Source organism: Mesocricetus auratus, unplaced genomic scaffold (assembly GCF_017639785.1).
Source record: "Mesocricetus auratus isolate SY011 unplaced genomic scaffold, BCM_Maur_2.0 Super-Scaffold_100691, whole genome shotgun sequence".
Classification (NCBI taxonomy): domain Eukaryota; kingdom Metazoa; phylum Chordata; class Mammalia; order Rodentia; family Cricetidae; genus Mesocricetus; species Mesocricetus auratus.
The window spans coordinates 44,880,478-44,907,149 of NW_024429267.1; the positions used below are offsets into that span (position 1 = coordinate 44,880,478).

At 42.3% G+C, this 26,672-nt stretch overlaps 1 protein-coding gene across 1 annotated transcript in view; it reads right to left on the reverse strand.

The window, feature by feature from the left end:
- Rad54l2 (RAD54 like 2) overlaps positions 1-26,672 on the reverse strand; it is an 89,073-nt gene that overhangs the window by 50,308 nt on the left and 12,093 nt on the right. Inside the window, exon 2 of the mRNA XM_040740201.1 lies at positions 6,011-6,203. Within this exon, the coding sequence (XP_040596135.1) occupies positions 6,011-6,149 (139 nt within the window). The 5' untranslated portion in view covers positions 6,150-6,203. The remainder of the gene's footprint in view (positions 1-6,010; positions 6,204-26,672) is intronic.

Consider the following 26,672-nt stretch of genomic DNA (forward strand, 5'->3'; position numbering starts at 1 on the left):
CATCGCTTTCTGCCAGGATTTTTGGGACACCTTTGTAAATGGTCTTTCCTTGTAGCTAATTCTCTACTTGTAAGCCAGGGGATCTTTTAAAACTGAAGGCGATCTTGTTACTGCTCTGCAGAACTTCTCCAGCATCTCTTGCTATCTGACTGGATTGCTTTTCCACTGGGCAATGTCCTAGCAAACCCCTAACTGTTCAAACTGCAATCAATTTACCCTCTCAAGAGAGGTTTTTAGTTGGTTGTGGGTTATTTTGAGTTTTTGACATCCCACATAAAGTAGCATTTCTCACATTCATATTTTACTTGGACTTTATCTAGTCTCCATTTCTTTACAGCACTTAAAAATCTTTTGACATACCATTTATAAATCAGGTATGGTGATACACACTGTAATCTCAGCAATGGGTACAAAAGCAGAGGCTCCACAAATACTAGAGAATGACTGAAACTGTGTTCCCTTTTCCCTGCTGTTGTTAGACATCACACTGCTTTCCTGATGGCCCCTGCTCCCTTTTGGATCTGTCACCACTTTAGGCACTGGCAGTCCCTGGGGTTTTTAAGCAACTCTGAATCCTCACAGACTCTAAACTTAATATCAACTATTATATTTGACAAAGTCTACAGTGATCTGTAAACTGGGCAGGAGTCAATTAGACATAGGGCAGAGGAGTAGCCTTATTCTGAATGGTAATGATTCATGGGGAGTGGGGGAGAGACAGGGTTTCTCTGTGTAACAATCCTGATATCTGCTCTGTAAACCATGCTGGTCTCTAACTCACAGAGATCCACCTACCTCTGCCTCCTGAGTGCTGGGACTAAAGGCGTGTGCCACCACCACCTGGCCAGTAATGCTTCATCTTAAAGAGAGTCTAGGGGTAAGAGGTAAGAGGTTGGCCTTGAGTTCACAGAGGTCTATCGGCCTCCTGTAGTGTTGGGATTAAAAGTGTGCATCACAATGCCAGGCCCAACTGCTAACTCCTTTTGTTACTAAAAATATGCCTATTCTTCCTGCTTTCATCTAGAACCAGAAAACACATATATCTCAAAATAACTATGTTAAGTAAAAGAAGTTAAACTGGGAGAAAGCATACAATATGCAATATGCTCTGTGATTCCCTTTGTATAGAAATTCTAGAAAAAAGGGCTGGGAAGATGGCTTGGTGAGTGAAGGACTAGCTGTCAAAGTCTGAGGACCTGAGTTTGGGTTCCCAGCACCTGTGAAAAAAGCTGGACAGAGGACCACGCCGTAACTTGTGTTGGAGGAGGTAACAGGTGACTCCTGGGGGCGTGCCCACCTGCCAATCTAGCCAGAATGAGGAGCTCCGGGATACAGTGAAAGACCTTCAAAAACTTTAAGAAGAGAAGACACCCGATACACAAACATACCTCCCGCCCCCCACTCACTCTCACATACACACACAAATACAAATTAATCATTAGTGACAAAAAGCAGAAATTTCACAACTCTCTCCTTTCAGGTGCAGTTTTGTTTGGAGAACTGTTTTTCCCAATGAGTTTTTAGATTTACTTAATGAGTACCCTGCTTGCAGGGATGTATGTGCATCACATGCATGACTACTGCCCTAGGTGGTCAGAAGAGGGCACCAGACCACCTGAAAGTGGAGTCACAGACAGTTTTGAGGTGGCATCTGAGTGTTGGGAATCAAACACCAATCCTATGCAAGAGTAAGAAGTACTTCCAACCACAGAGCCAACTTTCTAGCCCTGTTTGGAGGACTTTTGGGGTGTGGCAATACCAGAGATTGAGTCCAAGGTTTTATACATTCAAAATAATCTACCACTGAGCTCATACTTAGCCTTTTTCTTGTTTGCTGGTTTTCAAAACAGGCTCTCGGTACCAGGCTGGCTTCAAACTCACACCAGTCCTCCCTCCTTAGCCTCCAACATTCTGGAATATGAAGCACCACCCCCTAGCAATACTTTGCTTTGTCTGAAGACAAGGCCTTCCACACATCCACATCTAGAACCTATTTTCCCAAAAAACCCGAGAGTAAAATATTCTAAAAAGATGCATGCAAGGTCTTTCAAATTTTTCTGCTAATTGGATGAAAACAAAAAACAAAAACCTAAATGCTTTCTTCTGTAAGAGATCATAGGGCAACATAAAAAGCGCACAAGTCCTGATGCAAAATTTGAAGAAATACACTGTTTCATTTTTTTAGAGATAGGATTTCACAATGTAACCCTGGCTAGACTTCAATTCAGATCATCCTGCCTCTTGAGTGCTGGAATTATAGATATATTTAAAATGTACAGGAATTCTGATTTGTTTTTTGTACAGGGGTCCCTGCCCACCCCCTGCGTGCGTGTGTGTAACCACTTGCATGCAGTACCCACAGAAGCCAGGAAAGGGCAACAGGAACTGTAATTGCAGATAGTTGTGAGCTGCTATGTGGGTGCTGGGAACCAAACTCAGGTCCTCTGAAAAAGGAGTAGGTGGTATTAACCACTAAGCCATCTCTCCAGGCAGTTGTGGCCCTGTGAGTAGGTGGTATTAACCACTAAGCCATCTATCCAGGCAGTTGTGGCCCTGTGACTCCAGTGCTAGAAGAAGGCAGAGGAGGGCAGATGCCAGGGGCTCACTGATCAGCAAGTCTAGCCAAAAACGATAACAACTTTAGGAGCTTTCAAAAAAATAAGGGAAAAAGAAAAAAAAAAGGAATATTCTGTGAAGAAGCAATTGAACAATCCATGTCAACTTATGGTTCTACATGCTAAATGAACAAGAAAACACACACACACACACACACACACACACAGTTTTTTGAAAGAAGAAATCTGAGTGAGACAGTACATACCTGTAATCCCAGCACTCAAAAAAGCTGAAGGAGGAGGTTCACTGTAACTCAAGGCCAGCTCCCCAGTCACAGAATAAAACCAGTCTCAGAGGCAGACTCCACACAAGCTTAATGACCAGTGATGACACTCAGCGGGAGGGCACCTGCCAGTATTCATGAAGCCTTGGATTCAATCCCCAGCACCATAATCCACGAATGAATGAATGAATGAACAAGTAAATAAATAAGCAAATAAATGAAGCCAAACAGTGGCGCACACCTTTAAACCCAACACTCGGGAGGCAGAGGCAGGTGGATCACTGAGTTTGAGGCCAGCCTGACAAGGCCAGCCTATTTTAAAAAGAGAATTCCAGGATGGCCAGGGTTGTTACAGAGAAATGCTGCCTTGAAAAACAAAACAAACAAACAAAAAGTCTGTGTGAAAACCAAGATAAACCCGACAATGGAAGATTATAAAGTAGAAATTACAAACCCAACAGTGAAGGTCACCAAGGTCAAAAGACAATATAAAAGTAAGCTATCAGCCAGGCAATGGTGGCGCACGCCTTTAATCCCAGCACTTGGGAGGCAGAAGCAGGCGGATCTCTGTGAGTTCCAGACCAGCCTGGTCTACAGAGCGAGTTTCAGGACAGCCTCCAAAGCCACAGAGAAAACCCTGTGTGTGTGTGTGGGGGGGGGGGAGGTATTAATATCAAATAGAAAACTTCAACTATAAGGGCTGAAATAACAGTCTCCCTTGGGAAGATCCCCAAATCTTAGCACTACTGACACTTGGGCTAGATAATGATTAAGTTGGGGGGGGGGGCGCTGGTCTATGTACTATAGGATGTTTAGCAGCATTCCTGGTTTTTACCAACAAGATGCCAAGTAGCACCCTAACATCTATACCCAGTATGTCATGACAACCAAAAATGTCTTCACACACCATAAACTATAGCAAAATCATCACAGGGTATACCATATTATATACCAACTAAGACTAAATTCTCCTAGACATTTCTTATTTTATTTTCTTAACTTTAAAATTTACATTTATTTATTTAGTGTGTCTATGTGTGCATGCACATGCCACAGCACGCATGTGGAAGCCAAAGGACAACTGTGGGAGTCCATTTCTTCCTTCCACTATGCAGGTTATGGGGAGTCAACTCAAGTGGTCAAGCTTAATGACAAACACCTTTACCATCTTGCCAGCCCCAACTGTTATGAGTGCTGGGGATCTGCACTCAGCTCCTCATACTCATGCTGTGTGGCTCACTGAGCCTTCTCCCTAGCCCTTGTTTTAGCTCTGTAATCCCATGCTGAGAGGTGAAGATGGGAAGATCCTGAAGTCTAGTCAATCATTTGCTTCCAGCTTCAGTGAGACCCTTGTCTCAAAAAGTAAGAGTTAAGCATTCTGGCACATGCCTCTAATTCCATCACTTAGGAGGCAGGGTCAGGTGGATTTCTTTGAGTTCCAGGCCTGGCCAGTCAAGATGATATAGTCAGGGAAATGGGTAGAGAGAAATAAAGGGAAACATTCAATATCAACCGCTAGTGTCCACACACACAAACCAGAGAGAACACCTCCATGCATATAAACACATATACATCCTCCCTCCCACCCACACCCCACACTCACACACCAAATCAACTTTTTTAAAAAACAACAAAACTAAAACTAAAACAGTGTGTTACAACAACTAACACAAGTATCTCTATTTCTAGGAAAAGCCCAGGAAGGTGCATATAGTCTGATACTGTAGTAAAACACAAAATGGCCTTGAGTCAAACTTAAGAAGTCAAGATACCCTAGTTGAACAAGAAAAAGAAGATAGTATCTAACAGAACACTCTGTATCACTTTGAACTTTATAAGTGATAGAAATAATTTCTAACCTTAAAAATTCAATGACACCCCTCCCCAATTCCACCTATTTGGGCATGGTAGAAAGAAGAGAGGGAGAGAGGGAGGGAGAAGAGGAGGAAGAGAGGAAGGGAGGATTGAGATTCACTGGTCTGGCACAGTCCTGGTATCCCACGTGCTTGGGAGGCTAAAGGAGGAAAATTTAAGTTCAAGGTCTGCCTGGGCTACAGACTAAGTTCAGTACAAGTCTAGCAGCTTAGTGAGAGCCTGTCTAGAATATACAATGCAAAAAATGGGGATAGAATTCAGTGATCAAGTGCTTTCTACCAGGCACATGGCCTTGAGCTCAATTTCCAGTGCCATAAAAAGAGAAGAAAAGTTTCTATGCTATTTCAAGAACTAGATGTTAGCCTGGAGCATCTGAGGATTGCCAGTTTGAGGTCAACCTGAGCTACAAAGTAAGACCCTGTCCAAAAAAACCAAGTTGAGGGTCAAAGGAAGCAGGGAGCTTAACAAATAAATAGGAGGAATCTAGAGGTAGCCTATCAGCCATGGAGGTGCAGTCACCTTCTAGGTGGAGCAATTTATAGTCACAAGTGACCAGCATTGCAGATGATCAACATTCTGGGGTTGTCAGACTGTTTTGAGAATCTCTATCCAGACAATTCCCTCATGTACAAACATGCAAGTAGAAATTTAAATTGTGTTTTCAGGAATCTCACAGGACACTTAGTAGCTACCACTATCCCTAAGAGTTCATACTCAGCTACCACTCTGAGTACACACTCAGTAGTCATCATTATACTTGAGAGTTCACACTTCAGGTTGTAGACTCAAGCACGGAGACTCTACTGTGCCTCCTCCATCACTTGAGCAAGTATAGTCCACTCTTAAATCTCTGGATCCCAGTATACCTTTCTATTAAAGATGGGTTAAATTCTTTCTATCACTAGACAAGGTTTACTTGGGAAAACAACATCCATTTCCTGAAGAAGGAACACAGAAGTTCTATGGCTAGGTTCTCAGCCATGTCTTCTTACTAGGAATGATACACTAAATTAAACTAGAACCTAGACATAATGGCATATGTCTACAATCTCAGCACTTGGAAGGATAAGGCAATAAGATTATAGTTAGTTCATGGCTAGCCTGGCTTACAGTGCACTCCAGGCCAATCTCAGCTATACAGAGAAAGACTCTGTCTCAATGTCTCAATAGCTCTCCATCTTTCCCCACCAAAAACAAAACAAAACAAAAAAAAACAAAAAAAAAAAGCAGAAATACTACATTCTCCCAGTACCTCTATTAATGCTAGCAATCTCTGTTATCAACAGAGGTACTTACCATCCAGCAGCTCTTCCTCGTCATCCCTGTCATGGTCCTCCTCTGCCACCTCCTCCTCCTCCTCCTCCTCTTCCGCATCCTCCAGCTCCACGTCCGGGTCCAGGTCTGGATCGCTCCCTGAGGCGGATTCGTCTGACATGGCTCCCAGAAGTCCTCAGTGGGCATTACCAACTCATGGTCCACTGTAGGGGTCCTGAGAGGGGAACAAGAAGCATCAATCAGAATCACCAAGGTTTCACTTCGGAGTGCAAAACTTTACAAAAAAAAAAAAAGATACTGAAGGTGAATTCCCTGGAGCTTTTTAAAGGCAAACTAACCAAATTCAAGTCTCAGTCTTCTCTATGTGTATTCTACCTTGACACGTTCTGCTGAATTTGCCCAGTTCATCCATCTCAGGCACTGCTTTGACAAGAAAGTAACAGCCACTCAATAAAAACTGAATGTCGTAGAATTCCCTTGTCCACTCCTTTGTTCTACTCCTTGCAGTTTCCCGAAAACCATCTCCTGTGTCCATACCTGCACATCCACACATATACATTTATTTATTTATAACTGCAGATACTATTCTTGGTAAAGAAGGAAGAAAAAGAATTCAGGGGGTGTGAGGGGCCAGAAGAACCTGGTACTTTACACTGGGGTGTCAAGGAGTTCTCACTAAGCAAAGACTAAAAGGACGCATGGAAGCCATGCAGATACCTGGACGAGTGAGCATCAGAAGCCAAGCCCTGAATCAAGGAACTGGGTATATTTAGAGAATTAGGAATGAGCCCTGTACAGAACAGGGCAGGACACAGCATTAGGACACCACACGCCAGTTCTCTCTCCAATCAATGGAATCTAGATGTAAAGCTAGTGAGAAGCTGTTTACTATACTGCCACTCTGCTCAAGCTTTTAGGAAGCCTCATGTGTAGGGCTCAGGGACCATGTCTTCTTTTAGTCTCTTCTCCACCTCTTAACCTAGTTCCAACCATATCTTTCAAAAACCTTTACAAATTCTGGAATCACACTTCTCTTCTGAATTCTATTAGCCATACTAAATACTATGAACTTCCACTGAAGGATTCAGACAGGCTACCTCCTGACCTCACAGTAATCTCCAGAGTAGATGTGTAAATGGGAACTATCTTTATACTGTGGGTATTCATTTGTCCATATTCCCCACCTCACTTGCCAATCTGCTATACTACATAGCAGAACTCTATCTATTCCTCTCTTCTCCCCCATCTCCTTCTTCGTCTCTTCCCAGTCCCCATAACTTTATTGTTAATTATGGAGGGCAGCTCTTTCTTTCTCCTTTTTTGGGGGGAGGGGATTCAAGACAGGGTTTCTCTGTATGGTCCTGGCTGTCCTGGACCAGGCCGGATTTGAACTCACAGATATCTGCCTGCCTCTGCCTCACAAGTGCTGGGATTAAGGCATGCTCCACTGTCCAGCTCTTATTCCTTTTTTGTTTGAGAAGGGGAATAGATTTTTTGATACAGGGTCTCAGGTAGCTCAGGCTGGCCTTCAACTGGCAATGTAGCTAAAGCTATCCTCAAACTCCAGATCCTAATATTTTCACCTCCAAGTCCAAGGCTTATAGTTATGAACCACCACAACAGGCTTTAAGGAAAATTTCTAATTCGTTAGTACCTTTAGGTACCCAGATGCCTGTTATTTGAGGAAGTAAAGTTTGTAGTACTAGAGTAACAATCACAGTAACAATAGACTTCTACACACCCTTAGTCAACAACTTCGTCAAAACCTCAGCCAAAAAAAAAGGGGGGGGGGGAGGATGAGAAGGAGAAGAAGGTGGCAGTGGCTGCCCCATACTCAGAACACTTTCAAACAAGAGACTGCCGGTCATGGGGGGCACATGCCTGAAATCCTGATAGAGAAAGCAGGATCACTGCAAATTTGAGTCCAGCCTGGTCTACATAGCAGGTTCCAGAACAGAAAAGGTTGCATGTCAAGAGCCTGTGTCATTATCATCCTCATCATCAACAGCAGTGGCAACACTGTAGGCAGTGTAACAGCAGCAAAGAAACAGAGGAGACTTTAAACGGAGCCAACGTGGAGGAGCATGGAGGAAAGATCATAGCCAGCATCACAGCTCAGTAGGGCAATCAAAGTTCACTTTTCAATTCAGCACAGATTTTATTCTAAACGGTGGGGGGAAAGATTCAAAGGTTCCCAATACAAAAGAGGATCATTTTTAAAGAAAGGGAAAAGTTAACTCCTTAATTTGATCATTATACATTGTATATTTCAATGCATAAAATTATCATGTTGCCCATAAAGATGTACAATTATTGTGTGTTACTCTTTTAGGAAGTGACTGAATTCTCAGAGAATGTCAAGTTTGTTTTTTGTTGTTGTTTTGTTTTTTTTTTTTTTTTTGAGAAACGGTTTCTCTGTGGCTTTGGAGACTGTCCTGGAACTCGCTCTTGTAGATCAGGTTGGTCTGGAACTCACAGAGATCCGCCTACCTCTGCCTCCCAAGTGGAGTGCTGGGATTAAAGGTGTGCACCACCACCGCCCAGCGGGTTTTTTTTTACCCATTCTTCCACAGGCCACCAAATTTTTGTTACCGATGACACAACAAGCATTAGAACCACACCAACTACTTAAGACGTTCTATTAATGATTTTCAAAAAGGCCACAAACGGAACTGAGAGCTCCGTCAGTGAAGAGTGCTTGTCTTGTAAGCACAAGGACCTGAGTTTGATTCCCAGAATCCCTGATTTTAAACCAAGCAACTAACCAACCAAGCATGGTGGTACATACTTGGGTCTTTTTGTTTTGTTTTGTTTTTGTTTTACGCAGGGCATTGCTCAATACAGTAGACTGAATGTTTTCATGTTCCCTTAAGTCATTAAAGCCAGGGTTATGTCTATATTTTGTATATGTGTATATTTGTGTCTATGTGTATGTAGTATTTATATTTTTAAGCAGTGTAACAGCAGCAAAGGCACTTGTTATGGAGTTGCTCTGAGGTCATTTGGGAAAGTGTAATACTACTCAGAAATCTCCAGAGTTAATGAAGTCATGCAATGAATGAAAAGGATGCTGTTTCTAATTCAGGGTTTTGCTGTGTATCCTAGGCTGGTGTCAAATTAGCAATTCTTCTGCCTCTTTTTCCTAAGTTCTGGTATTACTCCTGTGCCACTATGTCTAGTAGAAAGGTTTCTTTCACTTAAAAGGCAGGATCATATGCTATCAATACTGTCCATCTTTGAAATTGCATGGCCTACCCTAGTGATAGTATAGTATATGCACCTTTACTTAGTCCTTTGATTTCAATGTGGGCTTTCTAAGAGTACTCTGCTTTGTGAACAGAGGAGGGAGGGAGGGAGGGAGGGAGGGGGGAGGAGAGGGAGAGGGGGAGAGAGGGAGAGAGAGAGGGGGGGAGAGGGGGAGAGAGAGAGAGAGAGAGAAGACATGTAGGCCAGGGGACAACCTTGGGTGTTGTTTCTCAAGTATCATCCACATTTATTTATTTGTTTATTTAATTTGTTTGGGAGCAATGTCTCTCACAGGAATGAAACTCACCTAGCAGCTAGGCTGGCTAGAGAGTCCTAGGGACCTATCTTGGCCTCCCAAGTATTACCACCATGCTTGGTTGCTTGGTTTAAAATCAGGGGTTCTGGGAATCAAACTCAGGTCCCTTGTGCTTACAAGACAAGCACTCTTCACTGACGGAGCTCTCAGTTCCGTTTGTGGCCTTTTTGAAAATCATTAATAGAACGTCTTAAGTAGTTGGTGTGAATCCGGGCGTTGGTGGCACACGCCTTTAATCCCAGCACTCGGGAGGCAGAGGCAGGCGGATCTCTGTGAGTTCAAGGCCATCCTGGTCTACAGAGCGAGTTCCAGGACAGCCTCCAAAACAATACAGACAAACCCTGTCTCGAAAAACCAAAAAAAAAAAAAAAAAAAAAATAGTTGGTGTGGTTCTAACACTCGGAATAATGTTTGTTGTGTCATCAGTAACAAAAATTCAGTGGCCCGTGGAAGAATAGGTTTTAAAAAAAGAACCCGCTGGGTAGTGGTGGTACACACCTTTAATCCCAGCACTCCACCTGGGAGGCAGAGGCAGTTTAGTGCATGTAAGCTGTGCAGTCTGCTAAGAACTCACTAGAGATCACTAAAGTTACTTCAAAACCTTTCCATATAGAATAATGATGCTGCTCTGATCACTCCCAATGTACTTCAAACTCCTACAAAGCTTAAATTCCTTTGGAGTGAACATCAGATACTTAAAAGCATATTAAGACACAATCAAGGCAGTCACAAAGCTAAACTGACACACCTGACACAGGGGACCCAGGGAATTGGCACCACACACAGCAGAAACACAGACATGTATTTATAAAAGTCAGTGAAGATCTCTGAAATACAGCAGCTGCAGCTCTGAAGGTGACAACCAGCTGCCTGACTTCAGGGATGTCAGTTCTCCTTTAGTTCCAACCACACTTCTTATTCCCGGCTAGGAGAGACAAGGACCTAAGTCCGTTTTCAAGATCTCCTCCTGATTAAAAACAGCCATTCCTAAAGGGTGGCAAAGAGGCTCTTGAGTTCCCTTTGAGTCAGTCACAAGGTCAAAAGCATGCAGTTTACAAAGTCATTCTAAGTGCAAAACACACCAATAGATTTCTACATAACAAAATACAGAAAGTTTCTTGATATGCTTTCAAATTCCACACTGCAGCTAACTTTTAAGAAACCATTACTTGTCAGAATTGTGGCAAAGTATCAAAGAATACACACAACTATAACTTTAATAGGCTAGAAAGTCTATTAAAAAAGACTCCTCCCTCTCCAAGTTTGTTTCTATGGAGCCTATACAACAATGCAAAATGTCAACAACAAAGCATTTAGATACAGAAGAGCTAGGAATTCAGCTGTCTCTGTTTAGCCACTCTTAAATGTGTAAAATGATTATACTCTAATTTTATGTTTGCTATGGAAAAGTAATTTTTCACTTAAACTGATATCTATGGGTTGGAAGCATTTTTGAATGAACAGTAGCATAAAACTATGGAAGCCACTAGAAGAAACCAGTCAAAGACGAACTTCATTCTCCACACAATCATGGCCACAGGGAAAAGCAGGAGGGGATGTAACAACAGAAGCCGAGAAGATATGATATAAATCTAGACTGAAAATTTCTCACACAGCAGGTGTGGTGACGCACACCTTGAGTTCTTGCACTCTGGAAGCAGAGGCGGGTAGGTTTCTGAGTTCAGGTCAGCCTGGTCTACATAGTGAGTTCCAGGTCAACCAAGGCTACATAGTGAGACCCTTGTCTCAAAACAAAATCTTCCCTTGTACATCCACATTAAAACACCAAGTCAGCCAGGCACAGATCTCACACTCATAACCTCTACTCTTGGCAGGCTGAAACAGGAAGATGGCTTAGAATACATGTGAGTTTGAAGTCAGCCTAAGCTATGTAGGAAATCTCTGCCTCAAAAAACCTCCCCAACCCCTGTGACTCCAGTTCCAGGGAATCAATGCTGTCTTCAGTCTTCCATGAGCTTCCTACATGCAGATAGTGCATATACACATATAAGCCAAACAATCATACCCATAAAATACAGTAAAACTAAAACAGACTGTGGCAGTAATATAAATGAAAATCATTGATTTCTGAATTAATGCTAAGCACATAATCATTAATTTTAAAAAATCTATTATATGTGTATATGTGAGTGCCTGACATAGGTGCACCACTAGAGTGCTTGATGAGAGAGGCCAGAAGAGGGTGTCAGACGCCCTGGAACTGTAGTTAGAGGTGTTTGTGAGCTGCCGTGAATGCTGGGAACGAAACTCTACAAGAACAGCAAGTGTTCTTAACAACTGAGCCATCTCTCCAGCCTCGTCATAACTCGTAACAACTGAGCCATCTCTCCAGCCTCATCATAACTCTGGTGGGGTTTTGTTTTGTTTGGTGTTTCTTTTTGTTTTTGGGGGTTTGGTTTGGTTTTTTGATTTTTTGAGACAGGATTTCTCTGTATAGCCCTTGTTGGCCTGGAACAACTCACTCTGTAGACCAGGCTGACCTCAAACTCATAGAGATCCTCCTGCCTCTGACTCCCAAGTGCTAGAATTAAAGATGTGTGTGTCACCACCACCCAGCTTCCTTTTTTTATTTTTATTTTTATTTTTTTGAGGCAGTTTGTCACTATGTAGCCCAGGCTGATCTCAAATTAGCAATCATCCTGCCTCAGTGCCCCAAGTGCTAAAATTACTGTGTATTCCACACCACAGGCAAAACAATGTCTCAAAGAAACTGAACATCTGACTCACTCCTGTAGCCCCAGCACTCAGATGAACCAGACAAGTGAACAGCTACTGTAATGCTAGTTTCAGCTCATCAGGAAGTTCCAGGCCAGCAAGACGCTGGCTCAAAAATAAATTAATAAAAATTTGAAAATAAAGGCAGCAAAGAAAGTATTTTTTTAAAAAGTATTTTTCTGTTGCTAGTTTTGCAAAGGTTTAAACAGTTTAAGCATAAACATGTCTTATTTTGAAGTGCAGATTTGAAATAGTACCTAGTCTCCACTGCTAAGTATAGCCTTTGGCAGCACTTCCTTTCCTTTCAGACCTTCACGGCTTGGGGGTTAAACAGGTTAATTAACTCTCCTAGTGTCCCCATACATGGACAGGCTATCCTCTGGCTAAGAGATGGGTCCCCCTCCCCTGAGCTCAGCAGGAATTAGACAAGTGTCTCACTTGGGCTGTCTCTGAAAGGCTCTAGGCATGATCACTGACATAAATAAATGGTATCCCACAAGCAGACAGAAACTGGATTCATCAGCTTCTTCTCTTCTCTGCATAGACGTGACCCAGATCTAAGGAGTCTTCTAAGGAGACTTATGTAATTTACCTAGATTACAAATTCCACTATTACTTTATGGCAAAAGTTTATTCTAATCCATGCTCTCCTTTGCCTTGGCATTCATTCATATTCATTAACTTACTACTCTCTCTCTTCTCCCTCCTTAATGCTCCCCCAACAGCATACAACCAAAATGCCTATCTCTGGTCTAACAATAAACATAAACACTGAAGAAACCAGTGATATTGATAAAATGCTTGACAGAAAATGGAGACTTTGCCTAATGTTACTGATCCTGCATCTTATCTGAGGAAAAGTATTGCAGGATGAACAAACCAACTCTGTAAATTTCAGAAGTAAAAGGAGCTGCAGATTCAGTTTAGAGACAGGCCATAGGTCTGGTGAGATAGTTCAGTGGATAAAGGCACGAGCTACTAAGCCCAACAGCCTGACTTTGATCCCTGGGATGCACATCGCAGGAAAAGATAACTCTCACAAGTTGTCTTCCAACCTTCACCAGCAGGCACTTGAATATGCACACAATAAGTAAGTAATGGGATCTAAAAACAGTTTTTTAAAGAGCCATTCATCGACAGGTACACCTTTTATCCCAGCACTCAGGAGGCAGAGGCAGTGGATCTCTGTGAGTTCGAGTACAGCCTGGTCTACAGAGAGAGTTCCAGGACAGCCAGGACTGTTATATAAAGAAACCTTGTCTCAGCAAACAAAAACAAAGAAGAAAGAGAGAGAGAGAGAGAGAGAGAGAGAGAGAGAGAGGAGAGAGGAGAGGGAGGGAGGGGGAGAGAGAGAGAGAGAGAGAGAGAGAGAGAGAGAGAGAGAGAGAGAGAGAGAATAAAAAGTTGAAATAAAATATTTTGAGAAAATACTTTTAAGAAAAGAGTATCTGGGTGTTGGTGGCCCAAGCCTTTAAGTCCCAGCACTTGGGAGGCAGCAGCAGACAGATCTCTGTGAGTTCCAGACCAGCCTGGTCTACAGAGCAAGTTCCAGGACAGGCTCCAAAGCAAGAGAAACCCTGTCTCGAAAAACCAAAAAAAAGAAAAAAAGAAAAAGAAAAGAAAAGAAAGGTATCTGGTAGCTGGGGCTAGAAATACAACTGAGGTAGCAAAATGCTGGTCTAACACATACAAGGCTCTGGGTTCAATACCAGCCCCACATAAAACTGGGGACAATAGCTCACACCTGCAGGTTATCTTCAGCAACAAAGAGTTCAAGGTCAGCCTACAATACATGAAATCCTGTCTCAAAAAAATAAAATTTAAAAAGCTTAGTACTAACTGTAAACCTGGTTTAAAAAAAAAAAAAACTAAGGATTGAGTCCCTCCCTGAAAAAACAACATGGCTAGGGAAGCTATAGACGTAATCCACCACAGTTATTTTGCTAAACAGACACGTTGCTAAACTGTCTTACAAATGTTTATATTTATATTTATATCCAGGCTTTGCAGTGGGCATCAGTTAATGCAGAGGCCAAAACCTGGTCAACATTGAAAAAGTGACTGTTGAATACCCAGCCCTAAATAAGATATCTCTGTCACCTTCTCCAAAGCTCTGGGGGCAGAAGAGAAGCAGAAATAATCTGAGCTGGAGAGGAGGCTGTGAAAGGCTGCCTTCTGGAACTGCCCTGACCACAGCACTCATGACCTCACAGCAGCTGTGGCCACCTACTACAGTGAGATCTTTTACTCTTGCCCCCCCCACCTGCCATCCAGCTCCCAAATAAATCACAGAGGCTTATGCTTTCTTATAAATGCCAGGCCTTGCTTGCTGCCAGCTTTTCTTAAATTAACCCCTCTTATCTTTTGCCTCTGGGCTTTTCCTTTTCTATTCCTGTATACCTTTCTTTCCTTCTTACTCCTTGTCTTGCTTGTAACGGGGTGGCTATGTGGCTGCCGCGCAGTGCCCGCTCCACCTCCTCTCCTTCTGTTGCTCCTCCTCTTCCTCGTGTCTCCCTCTGTTTATCCTCTCTGCCTGCCAGCCCTGCCTATCCTTGCTCCTGCCTCGATATTGGCCGCTCAGTTCTTTATTAGACCATCGGGGGTGTTTTAGACAGGCAAAAAATCACAGCTTCACAAAGTTAAACAAAAGTCACACACCTTAAAATAATTCTCTCCCACAACCTACACAAAATGGGGTGGGGGCTGTTAGCATTCCATCACAGATAAGGAAGAGGCTCATGAGCCCCCCCCCCCCCCCCCAGCTATTAGCACACTTTAATGGTTGTTGGAAGAGAGTGTTGTTTTCTTCAGGGGTATAACCACTGGTGAGTTGCCCATGCTCCAGACAAAAACAAAAGAAAAAAAAAAAACACAAAATAGGAGGGAGAGTTATTAGGAAGAGGGCGAGGGACAGCAGTTTTGGAGTAAGGGAGGAGAGCATGGGGGTGAATATGGTCAAAATACATTACATAAATATGAAAATTGTCAAAGACCAAATTTCAAAAAGGGGGGGAACTACAGAGGATGAGTCAGTAAAGTACTTGTCACTCAAGCACCAAAGACTTTGATCCCTAGTACCCATGAAAAAGCCAGGTGCAGAGCACACACCTGTAACCCCAGCACTGGGGAGAGGGGGACAAGAGAACCTAAGGGATTGCTGGGCAGCCAATCTAGCCAAATTGTCAGGCCCCAGTTTCATTGAGAAACTATGTCAAGAACTAAGATGAAAAAACAATTGATTGAGGGAGACACCCACTCCATCACGTGCACTGACCGTCCCTCCCCCACACACAATAGCACACATGAACACATGCAACACACACACACACAAAGAAAAAAGAAGGACGAAGGGTTAAGTGGCTGGCAGTTATTTTGGAGAAAGAATGATGAAAAGGAAAGAGAAAGGCTGGCAATTTATTCAGTCCAAAGCCTAACCCCTTTTTGTGTAAAGACACTGTACCAGGCACTGGGAAGTAGGGACAGACAGACACATGCTTGTAGAACAAGAAGCAAAGAATCTGTGTCTCCAAAGCAGAATCAACAAAAATGTCATTTGGGGCCACTAAAGCAGTCGGCATCATTTTAATAAATATCAAATCACATCTAATCATAATATAAAATCATATCCTTAAAAGAAAAATGAAAACAATACTATTGCCTCACAAGAGGGTTTATAATTCACTCTCTTCCCTCTTAGACTAAACACCTGCCTGAATATATTCATACTCTCATCTGGTCCCTAGGTCCCCAAAGATACACATTCATCTTAGTACAGTTTAAAGTACCATCTAGCATGGCATGGTGGCACACAGCTGCAATCTCAGCTCTTAGGAGGCTGAAGCAGAGGATCAAGTTGAAGTCCAGCCTAGGCTACATAGCAAGACCCTACCTTTAAAAGCAAACAAAAACAACAACAATTGTAGTTTCTTGATACAGTGTGTGCCCTTTGAAGCCATAGATTCAACTCCCAGCCTACCATAGTCACATCTGGTTGGGAGCGGTAGCACATGCCTAAAATTCTCAAAAGTGGGAGGGTGCAGCAGGAGGATGGACAGCCTAAGCCACACAAAGAGACTGTCTCAAGCAAAACAACAGCACAAAAAGAACACCCTGAAGCTACAGGGTGAATTGATACCTTGTAATAAATCCCAAACTCCTGACTCATTAGTGTTCTCTATTATCAACCTACAATTAGCAACTATTATATATAAGACAACAGAGTTGAGGAGCTGGAGAGATGGCTCAGCAGTTAAGAACAGACTGTTCTCCCAGTGAACCTAGGTTCAATTCCCAGCGCTCACATGACAGCTTACAACTGTCTGTAACTCCAATTTCAAGGGACCCAACACCCATGACAAAACACCAATGCACATTTTTTAAAAAGTAAAACTTTACCCCTCAAAGGCAAACACTTCAGCTCTTTAAGATATTATACATGTATATGTGAGATTAATAAAGATTTTTTTAAACAAGAAAATAGAGTTGGAGTGAAGAGTAAGGCCAGAGAGATGGCTCAGTGAAAAAAGGCACCTGCCACCATGCTTGAAGACCTGAGTTTGACCCCCAAGACTCAAATAGTAGGGAAGAACCAACTCCTAAGTGTTCTTCTGAGTTTCTCATGTGCTGCCCCCCACACACACCTAGAGTAGAAATGAAACACTAGACACAACTTCCAAATCTTAAAGACAGAGACTCCAGGTTTGCCTCGGAGCAAGAAGCTAATGAGGTACAGTCTCTGACCCTCAGCCAGCAGACAGTCATTAAACATTCTTGTGATCTCTTCTCACGTGTACATTTTCCCAGCACAGCAGTCAAAATGAAAATGCCTATCCAAAACTTAGAAGGGGACTGAGGGATGGAGAAAGGCAGGATGACAAGCTAATCAACACTGCCACTCACCACAGCATTCAAGAATGAGGAGTCACTGTGACTCAGTTACATAACCGTGAGGCTGAATATAATAAGGCCCAGCTAAGTCAAAGGTGATAGCTAATAGAGCACCCAGGTACAGTGACCAGCAAAATGGCTCAGTAAGGAAAGGCCAGGCTGGCTAGCCAGAGGGCCCAAAGGATACATCTGTCTCCACCTCCCCAGCACTTAGAAGAGAACGCCACCATGCCCAACTTTTGAACAAGGATTCAAGGAATTCAATTCATATCCTCATGCTTACACAGTAAACACTTTACCAAATGAACTATCTCCCCAGCCTCTGAACTTTACTATTTTTATAGAAAATAAAATATAGGCATCATAAGACTAGTTATAGACAGTATAGTGGCACCCAACTGTAATCTCGGCACTTGAGGGGAGGGTAGAGACAACAGAATCAAGTGTTCAAGGTCAACTGAACCTTAGATGAGAACATCATGATGGAAGGACATGGTGAGTCACAATTTGTTCACCTTGTGGCAGCCTGAAAACAGCAAAAGTACAAATAGGGAAAGGCCAAGGCCAAGCAAGACACAACCTTCAGCAATCCATTTCTTGCAACTAGGTTGCAATATCAGAGGTGGTGAACACCTTTAGTCCCAGCCCACTGGAGGCAAAGGCTGGCAAATCTCTGAGTTCAAAGTCAGCCTGGCCTACAGAGCCAGTTCTAGGACAGTCAGGGCTACAAAGAGACACTATCTCAAAAAACAAATTTTTTTTCACTTCTGTAAGCAAGGTTGGTTGCCCCAACTGCACAGGATATACTTGATCACACGTAGGCAGGAAGTATGTCATATTGTATGCATGCCCCCAGTTGGACCAAGGCAGAAAGTACATAGCCTTGTGGGATTTGCCTTTATAAGTACCTGACTAATGTAATTCCCAGCATCACCTGGAAATTCCAGGTATGGACCTGACCAGTATCCATCATCCGCTATGGAATATTTGTTTAATGATGCAAAGATGTGTTGCATCCTTTTGTTTTTGTGTTTGGGGTTTTGTTTTTGTTTTTTGAAACAGGTTTCTTTGTATAGCCCTGGCTGTCCTGGAACCTGCTCTGTAGATCAGGCTGTCTTGAACTCACAGAGAATCCACCTGCCTCTGCCTCCCAAGTGCTGGGATAAAAGGTGTGCACCACCACTGCCCAACGCCTGGCTAATATTGCATTCTTTTATGTTGCATTTGTTTAACTCTGTGAAGCTGTGTTACTTTGCCTGTCTAAAACACATGACTGGGCTAATAAAGAGCTAAATGGCCAACAGCAAGGCAGGAGAGAGAAACGGGTGGGGCTGGCAGGAAGAGAGAAGCAAAAGGAGAAATCTGAGAGGATTAAGAAGCAGGATAAAGAGGTCACCCAGTTCCACAGCCAGACAGGAAATAAGAAGGAAAGAAAAGATACCCAAAGACAAAAGATAGACAGGATAGTTTAAATTTAAAAAGCTGACTACAAACAAGCCAAGCTAAGGCCACATATTCATAAGTAAGAATAACCCTCCCCCCAAAAGAGTCAAAAGAGTAAAAAACAACTAACAACACTGGCCAGTATTAAATAAACCTTGCTTCAAATTTGGCTTAAAATTGTGGTATTGGCGGCTGGAGAGGTGGCTCAGAGGTTAAGAGCACAGGCTGCTCTTCCAGAGGCCTTAAGTTCAATTCCCCGCAACCACTTGGTGGCTCACAACCATCTGCAAGAAGATTTAGTGCCCTCTTCTGGCCTGCAGTACATACATACATGTAGGCTGAACACTACACATAATACAAAACACAACAACATAGTACAACACAAACAACCACAGAGATGTGGAACATACTTTAGTGTCACTCAGGAAAACACCATTATATGCCAGTCCTGGTGGTGCACACCTTAAATCCCAGCACTTGAGGGGCAGAAGCAGATGGATCTCAGTGAGTTTGAGGCCAGCCTGGTCTACAAAGCAAGTTTCAGGACAGCCAAGGATATAGAGAAAAACCCATCTCAAAAAACAAAACAACAACAAAGACAAACACACACACACAAAACCAAACAAAAAAATTATAAACTGGGCCTGATTCTACTCCCAATTATGTGTCTGACATATTCCGAGGTTTGTGCTGTCTAGTTACTAAACAAGTCAGATTTGTTTCACAGTGCTCATTTCTGGAACAACAGCTACGATAACAGTTTCCCCAAAAGTTAAGTTTAAAAATTGGCTCAAAAAACAGAAAACAGGTATTCTTCTCAGATAAAATTAGACAAGTCAATTCTACAAGAACTGAATAAAACACTGTAGGGAAGTAAAACAAAATGGAGATATCCAGAATAACCCATATTGTATGGCTTGCCATAGTGAAGACGGAAAACAAGGAGGGTTCTGGAATGTTTCAATTGGCTTTGAAGTCATGAGAAGCAAAGAGTAATCAGGTGCATGTAATCAGTGTTATTAAATTTCAGATGTCTGAAACATAAACAAATTTTATGTCAAGCCAAGGGAAGCTAACATAAACAGCATGAGGCAAACACTTCGTCTACATTAAGACTCAAGATTCCTCATGACAGATTACCAAAGTCAAGAGATATATTACCTAGGAAAGAGCATCGGTTCAGACACACTTTAGAAACTTTAAATGTAAAAAAATAATATTTTCCAATTGAATAGATTACTTTGTTGATGCTGGCTACTATACTTCACAAAGCACTCTTTGCAGATCATTTAATGAACAATACATTAGTGAATCTGAGCTACATGAAACTGCCTTAAAAAAGAGAACAGGGCCAGCAATATGGCTGTCTTAGCTATTTTCCACAATGTTGTGATAAAATACTCTGACAAAAGCAACTTAAGGGAGAAAGGATCTATTTTAGCTCCCAGGATACAGTCTATTATTGCTGAAAGTAGTGGAAGCAGGAACTCCAAGGCCCTGGTTCCATTGCTTCCCCAGCAGGAAGCAGAAAACCGTGAATGTAAGAATGCATACATGCCAGAGCTCAGCAGTCTAGGCTCCCCTGCCTTAAGGACACTGTCACCCACAGCTATCACCACTGAGCTAATTCCCCATAAGCACACCCAGAGGTCCTCCTCCCAAGTGACCATAGAGTCTGTCACGTTGACATTTAACAATGACCACAATGGCTCAGCTAGAAGAGATACTCACCCACCTGGCAACCTGAGTCTGAAGAAAACCAACTCCATAAAGTTTTTCATCTTCATTCCTGTATTGTGTCATATGTGCGGGCACACACAAACACACTTTTTTTTTAAAACTTAAAGAATAATCAAAAAAAAAAAAAAGCTGGGCGTTGGTGAAGCATGCCTTTAATCCCAGCACTCCACTTGGGAAGCAGAGGCAGGCAGATTCTCTGTGAGTTCAAGACCATCCTGGTCTAAAAGAGCAAGCTCCAGGACAGCCTCCAAAGCCACAGAGACACCCTGTCTCAAAGAAAAAAAAATTAAAGAATAAAAAGAAAATTGGTATGGCACATTCAATTAGGTTAATCAGTGACTCCTATTTCACCTTAACCTGGGCAGGCAAGACAAACCTAGTGAGGTACATAAAGAAAACTACCAATATATAAAACAGATCTCTCTGCCAAAAAGGCACTTGGCTATATAAAATACAACAGTGTAAACTTTAAGGCTTTCAAGACTTTTTTTAAGAATGTAATATATAAGAGGCTCAGCAGAAAATAAGATTTAATATTTAGAATCCAACTTAAATAAAAACAAGTATTTATATATGAACAGGGATCAAAAAAGGAAAAGAATAGAAAAAATAAACCATTTTTTATCTCTGGTTGGTAGTTTTATATTAAAACAGTTAATATTATCTTCTTATTCTTTTATTACAAGGCTTCAATGCTAACACTAGGGAAGTAGAGAGGGGCAGGATGATCATTAATAGAAATAAAGAGTGCAGAGTGCCCACCCCAGGCTACAGAGAGACACTGTCTCCAAAAACAAGAACTGGGGGGGGGGGGGTGTCTCACTAGAACTTTGTCCCTCTTTCCACTGTGTCCATAGTGAAGAAATTACTAAAAAAGCCAACAGTCAAAAACAAAAAAGGCTATAGGAGTTAGAGAGACGGCTCAATGGTTAAGATCACTGGCTGAGGAGCCCCAAGTTTGGTTCCCAGCTCCCACATGACAGTGCACAATCACCTGTAGCTCCAGTCCCAGGGGATCCAATGGCCTCTTCTGGCCTCCAAAGGCACCAGTAACATATATATACACACATATTTAATATTAAAAAAAGGTCAGAGTAGTCACATAATTCATGTTTAAATGATGCATTTAATCTTGGCACTTAGAGCCGGGCATTGGTGGCACACGCCTTTAATCCCAGCACTCGGGAGGCAGAGGCAGGCGGATCTCTCTGAGTTTGAGACCAGCCTGGTCTACAGTGTGAGTTCCAGGACAGCCTCCAAAGCCACAGAGAACCCCTGTCTCGAAAAAAAAACAAAAGAAAAAAAAGAAAAAAAAATCTTGGCACTTGGGAGGCAGAGGTGGGTGGATCTCTGTGAGTTTAACGCCAGCCTGATCTACAGAGCAAGTTTCTGGCCAGTCAGGGGTAAATAATGAAACCCTATCTCAAAAACAAAACATTGTGTGGTTTTATGGAATTTGTGTATGTATGCACATGTGCATTTTGTTTGTGTTTTTCATATATATGTTATATGTGTATATGATACATACACATATCTATATACACACATTTTTTTCTGAGTTAGATTCTTCTTGCCTATGTTTTTACTTTCTAAAGAGAGAAAGAGCCGGGCGTTGGTGGCGCACGCCTTTAATCCCAGCACTTGGGAGGCAGAGGCAGGCGGATGTCTGTGAGTTCGAGGCCAGCCTGGTCTACAAGAGCTAGTGCCAGGACAGCCTCCAAAGCCACAGAGAAACCCTGTCTCGAAAAACCAAAAGAGAGAAAGAAAAGGACTGGAGTTGGGTGTGTAGGGAGGTAGGAAAGATCTAGGAATTGGGAGAGGAGGAGCCGTGATCAGAATATATTATATGAAATTTTTTTCAACTAAAAAAGGTTAAAAAACAGTGAACACATGACGACTATATAAGAATCAACATTTTATCTTTATGCAGGTGTGCTTTCTTCATGAAATCAAGACAACAGTGAACAAACTCTTCTTGGCTAAAAATGTAGCTGGCCTCTCTTTAGCAGCACCCCGTTTCTTAGGCTGTGGCTGCCCCAATTCATACCCACATGAGTGACCAACTACAGCTGGCATACGCCGAAAGTCCATTGGTCATTCATTACAGGACCATTCTTAGTGTTCTCCTGGGGGTTATAGTCACCAAGTGAAAAAAGACTGTCCACTATCCAAATTGAAGTCAATCTTTAAAAACTTTTGAATTGCTGTGGTGGTTTGAAAGAAAATAGCCCCCAAAGGGAGTGGCACTATTAGATGTGGCTTTGTTGGAATAGGTATAGCCTTGTTGGAGATGTCTGTTACTGTAGGGATGAGCTTTGAGGTCTCATGTATGTTCAGACTACTTCCCATTGCCTGTAAGTCAAGATATAAGAAACTCTCAGCTCCTCTGCCATATCTGCCTGCATGCTGCCTTGTTTCCTGCCATAATGATAATGGACTAAGCCTCTAAACTGTGACTCAGGAAGATCTCTGTGAGTTCAAGTCTAGCATAGTCTATACAGCAAGGTTAGTAAGAACTACATAGAGATCCTGTCTCAATAAATAAAATAAATAATCCCAATGTTTAAATTATTATTGTATCACTATCCTCCTTCTCTTTCCTATAGTCAAATATATACTAAATAAACTCAAGTAAAGCTAAATGTTAGATATAATGTTATATAATCAAAGTGCCATGCCAAACATAGTGGCTCATGCCTATAACTTCTATATTCAAAAACAAAGGCAAGGGGATCATTCCAAGTCTGAAGCCAGCCTAGTCTACAAAGTGAGGTCCAAACCAGCCAGAACTATATAGAAAAAAATGTTTCCAAACAAATAAACAACAACAGAAAAAAGTTAGGGGCACTTTTGTACTGACAGGTACAAAAAGGAAGTCTTGGTATTCATGGGTTTAATGTCAATCTTTAGTTCAGGAAGCAATTCAAGGCTGTATTTATTAAGTGCTTAAAATGAATGATTTTTTTTTTTTTTTTTGGTTTTTACGAGACAGGGTTTCTCTGTATTGTTTTGGAGGCTGTTGGTCCAGCCCGGCCTGGAACTCACAGAGATCTGCCTGCCTTTGCCTCCCGAGTGCTGGGACTAAAGGCGTGCACCACCACCGCCCAGCTTAAAATGAATGATAGAGATCCCATCTGCACCAGATTTCAGTGAAAGGCAACAGAATGTGGGTTTAGATACTGGTTAGTGTTCCTGGAAGAGCCCCACTTAGAGACAACCTCTAAAGCAGGGCAGAATTTAATTATACAAGTGACAGGAAAAAGAGAAAACTCAATATAGGAACCATCACTTAGATCTGAAAATTGCTGGAAATACAAAGTGTTAGGTTTTCTGGAATGGCAGATAAAATTACTCAAGAATATAAATATTAAACATCTATCATTAACTAGCAATGGTTAGCACTGAAAATATACAGATGAATGGATCCTGGCCAACTGATGCAGATATGAAAGCATAAGCTACATAAATACAGCAATAACAGAGTATACTATGGTTCTTCTTTTAACTGTTGGGATAGAGGAATAAAATGTAGAATGTCTACAGGAAATACTGCATTATTCGGGGATGAAAAGAATCAGGTGTCAGGCATCATGGTGGTTCATGCCTATAATCGCAGCATCAGCAGACTGAGACAAGAACACTGTCACAAAAATCAAGGCCAGTCAAGGCTACATAGTGAAAATCCAGGATAGCCTAGCCTTTCAGAGTGAAGCCCTGTCTCAAAAAGCAAACAAACAAACAAACAAACAAACAGTGACATATTGGACAATTCCATTCATGGGAGCTACTCAGACCATTCAGTGCTCAGAGAGGAACTAGGGAAAACAGCATGTACAAATGTACTGTTCCTTGAAGAATACTGAGGGCACCACAGGAAGAGTCCAACTGTACATATCCTGGGTATTTGCTAAGGAGCCTGAGCTTTGTCTTGAACAAGGAGGACTAGCAAATATGTAGCACTTGAATCCACTTAATCTGTCTGTGCCTCTGGCAGGTTCAACAACTATGCCACTGAGCTCCTAAGCTCAGTGTATCCTCCATAACTATACACACAAAATCCTTCCCATCCCCACCCCCCACCCCCCACCACAATCCATTTGCTCCTTCTGAAACCACAGAAGGATCTCAAAACAGGCAAGTGGCTTCATATGAATTTTCGATTTAAAAGAGAAAAAAGAAAACCTCCTCTGTATGAAGGCAGGAAAACTAGGTAGACAGCTGTATGGCCATCTGGGCACAAAGTGATGAGACCTCAAACTACAATAACAGCAATGAGAAGGGCAAAAGGAACATCAGAGACTAAGGAAGTAAAACCATAAGATCTCAATGGCCAGTGGAGCCCTGAGTCTTGCTCATCACTAACTCCCAGCATCCACATTCCTGGTATATAGCAAGGATCCCACCAAATTGTTAAGTGCCTTATCATATTCTTCCAAAGACTGTTCACAATACCAGAATGGAGGTATTCCAGAGAAACCCTTCTTGAAAGAAAAAAAAAGAAGGGGCAATTTCAAAGAAACATGGAGGGATTATCTGTCTACTATTGGAGGGTACAGTAAGAAAGTATCACTTGGCCTGGCATTGGTGGCACACACCTTTAATCCCAGCACAAGGGAGGCAAGCGGATCTCTGTGAGTTCGAGGCCAGTCTTGTCTACAGAGTGAGTTCCAGGACAGGTTCCAATACAAAGAAACCCTGTCTCAGAAAAAAAAAAAAAAAAAAAAAGAAGGTATCATCTGAAAATCAGAGTGAGATGAAAGGTTATTACCAGGGCCCAAATCATCCAGCACTACCGCTCTGGAAAACTACCCTCCAGAACTTGAGAATAAATGTGTTTACCTAACTGGTGGCATTTTGTTATACCAGCCAGAACTAAGACAGTGATATTTCCCAGGTGACTAAGTCTCTTTATGCTTATTTCCTCATGTCCAAAATGGAAGTAAGTCGGTTATGGCGGCACATGCCTATAGTCCCAACACCAGGAGGCTGAGAAAGGAAGACCAGTCTGGGCTAGCCTGGGTTACAAAGCAAAACCTAGTCTCCAAAGACCAAAGTATGTTTTAAAGGAAAGGGAGGATGGAGAGAAGGCTCGGGAGAAAGAGAACTACTACCATAGCCATCTTCTCTTAGTTACTGTGAGAACTTCTTTTAGTTTCAAGATGCTGTGTAGTGGCTATTCTCAGTTGTAAACTTGACGACATCTGGAATTGACTAAAACCCAAGCAGCTGGGCACACCTGAGAGTTTTTTTTTTTTAGTTTTTTTAATTAAATCACCTGACATTCAAAGATCTACTTTTAATCCTCATCTTCTGAGGTAAGAAAATTCACACTTTCTGCTGAGAGCCTAAATAAAGGACGTGGAAGAAGGAAGTGTGCCCTCTCTCTGCCCGCTGCCCTCGCTGGGAAGGCCATTCCTTCACTGACATTATGGCCTACTTCTTTGGGGTCCCAGTGTATACACTGACAACCAGCTGAGACATCCAGCCTCATTGGCTGAACAACTACTGGATTCTTGGACCGTCTGTTGATAGACAGCCATCACTGAACTAACTGGACCACAGTAAACCATCCTAAGAAACCTCCTTCCCTACCTCTCTCCCTCCCTCCCGCTATGAAGACCCCCGGCCAAGCCTCTTGTCCATAAAATTTGGGCATGGTATCATATATGTTCCTGTAAGGTCCTGTTATGTTTCTCTACATACCCTATCTGACAGAAGGTTTCATGTGGTCCAGGATGCCCTGAACTTCAGAGGCAACAGAAGATAACCCTGAATTCCTGATCTTCCTGCCTCCAACTCCCAAGCTCCATATCCATGTTACATTCCATGTTTTCTCTTACCTAAGAACTTTTCTATTGTTTCCTCCTTTGCTCTCTTACATTCTAGAGCTCTTTGCTTAGCCCCTGTCTGATAAGAGAGCAGAAGGATGCCACTGTGTGGGCATCTGTGGGGTAAGAGCTCCTATTAAACACTCCTGATGAAGACACTTTGCGTCCCATGAATGGAGTCCTCCTTGTTGTTAAACAATCATTTAGGGCCCTCACAGCGTTACCTGCTGTGGCTCTAGACTCACAAAACAAGGAAAAGCTTCAGAAAATGCAAAGGAGTCTTTCTAGGGCTGGGTGAGCACAGAGTATTCTTTGCCCTCATCACTCAAGGGCTCTAAATGATATATAACTTATAAAAAAATGCTTAACCTTTAAAAAGTCTCCAAAGCACAGCTGACATTTACTTAGAAATTTCCATTTATAAGAGTCGGAAGGTGTTGGTACATGCCTCTAATCCCAGCACTCAGGAGATAGAGGGAGACAGATT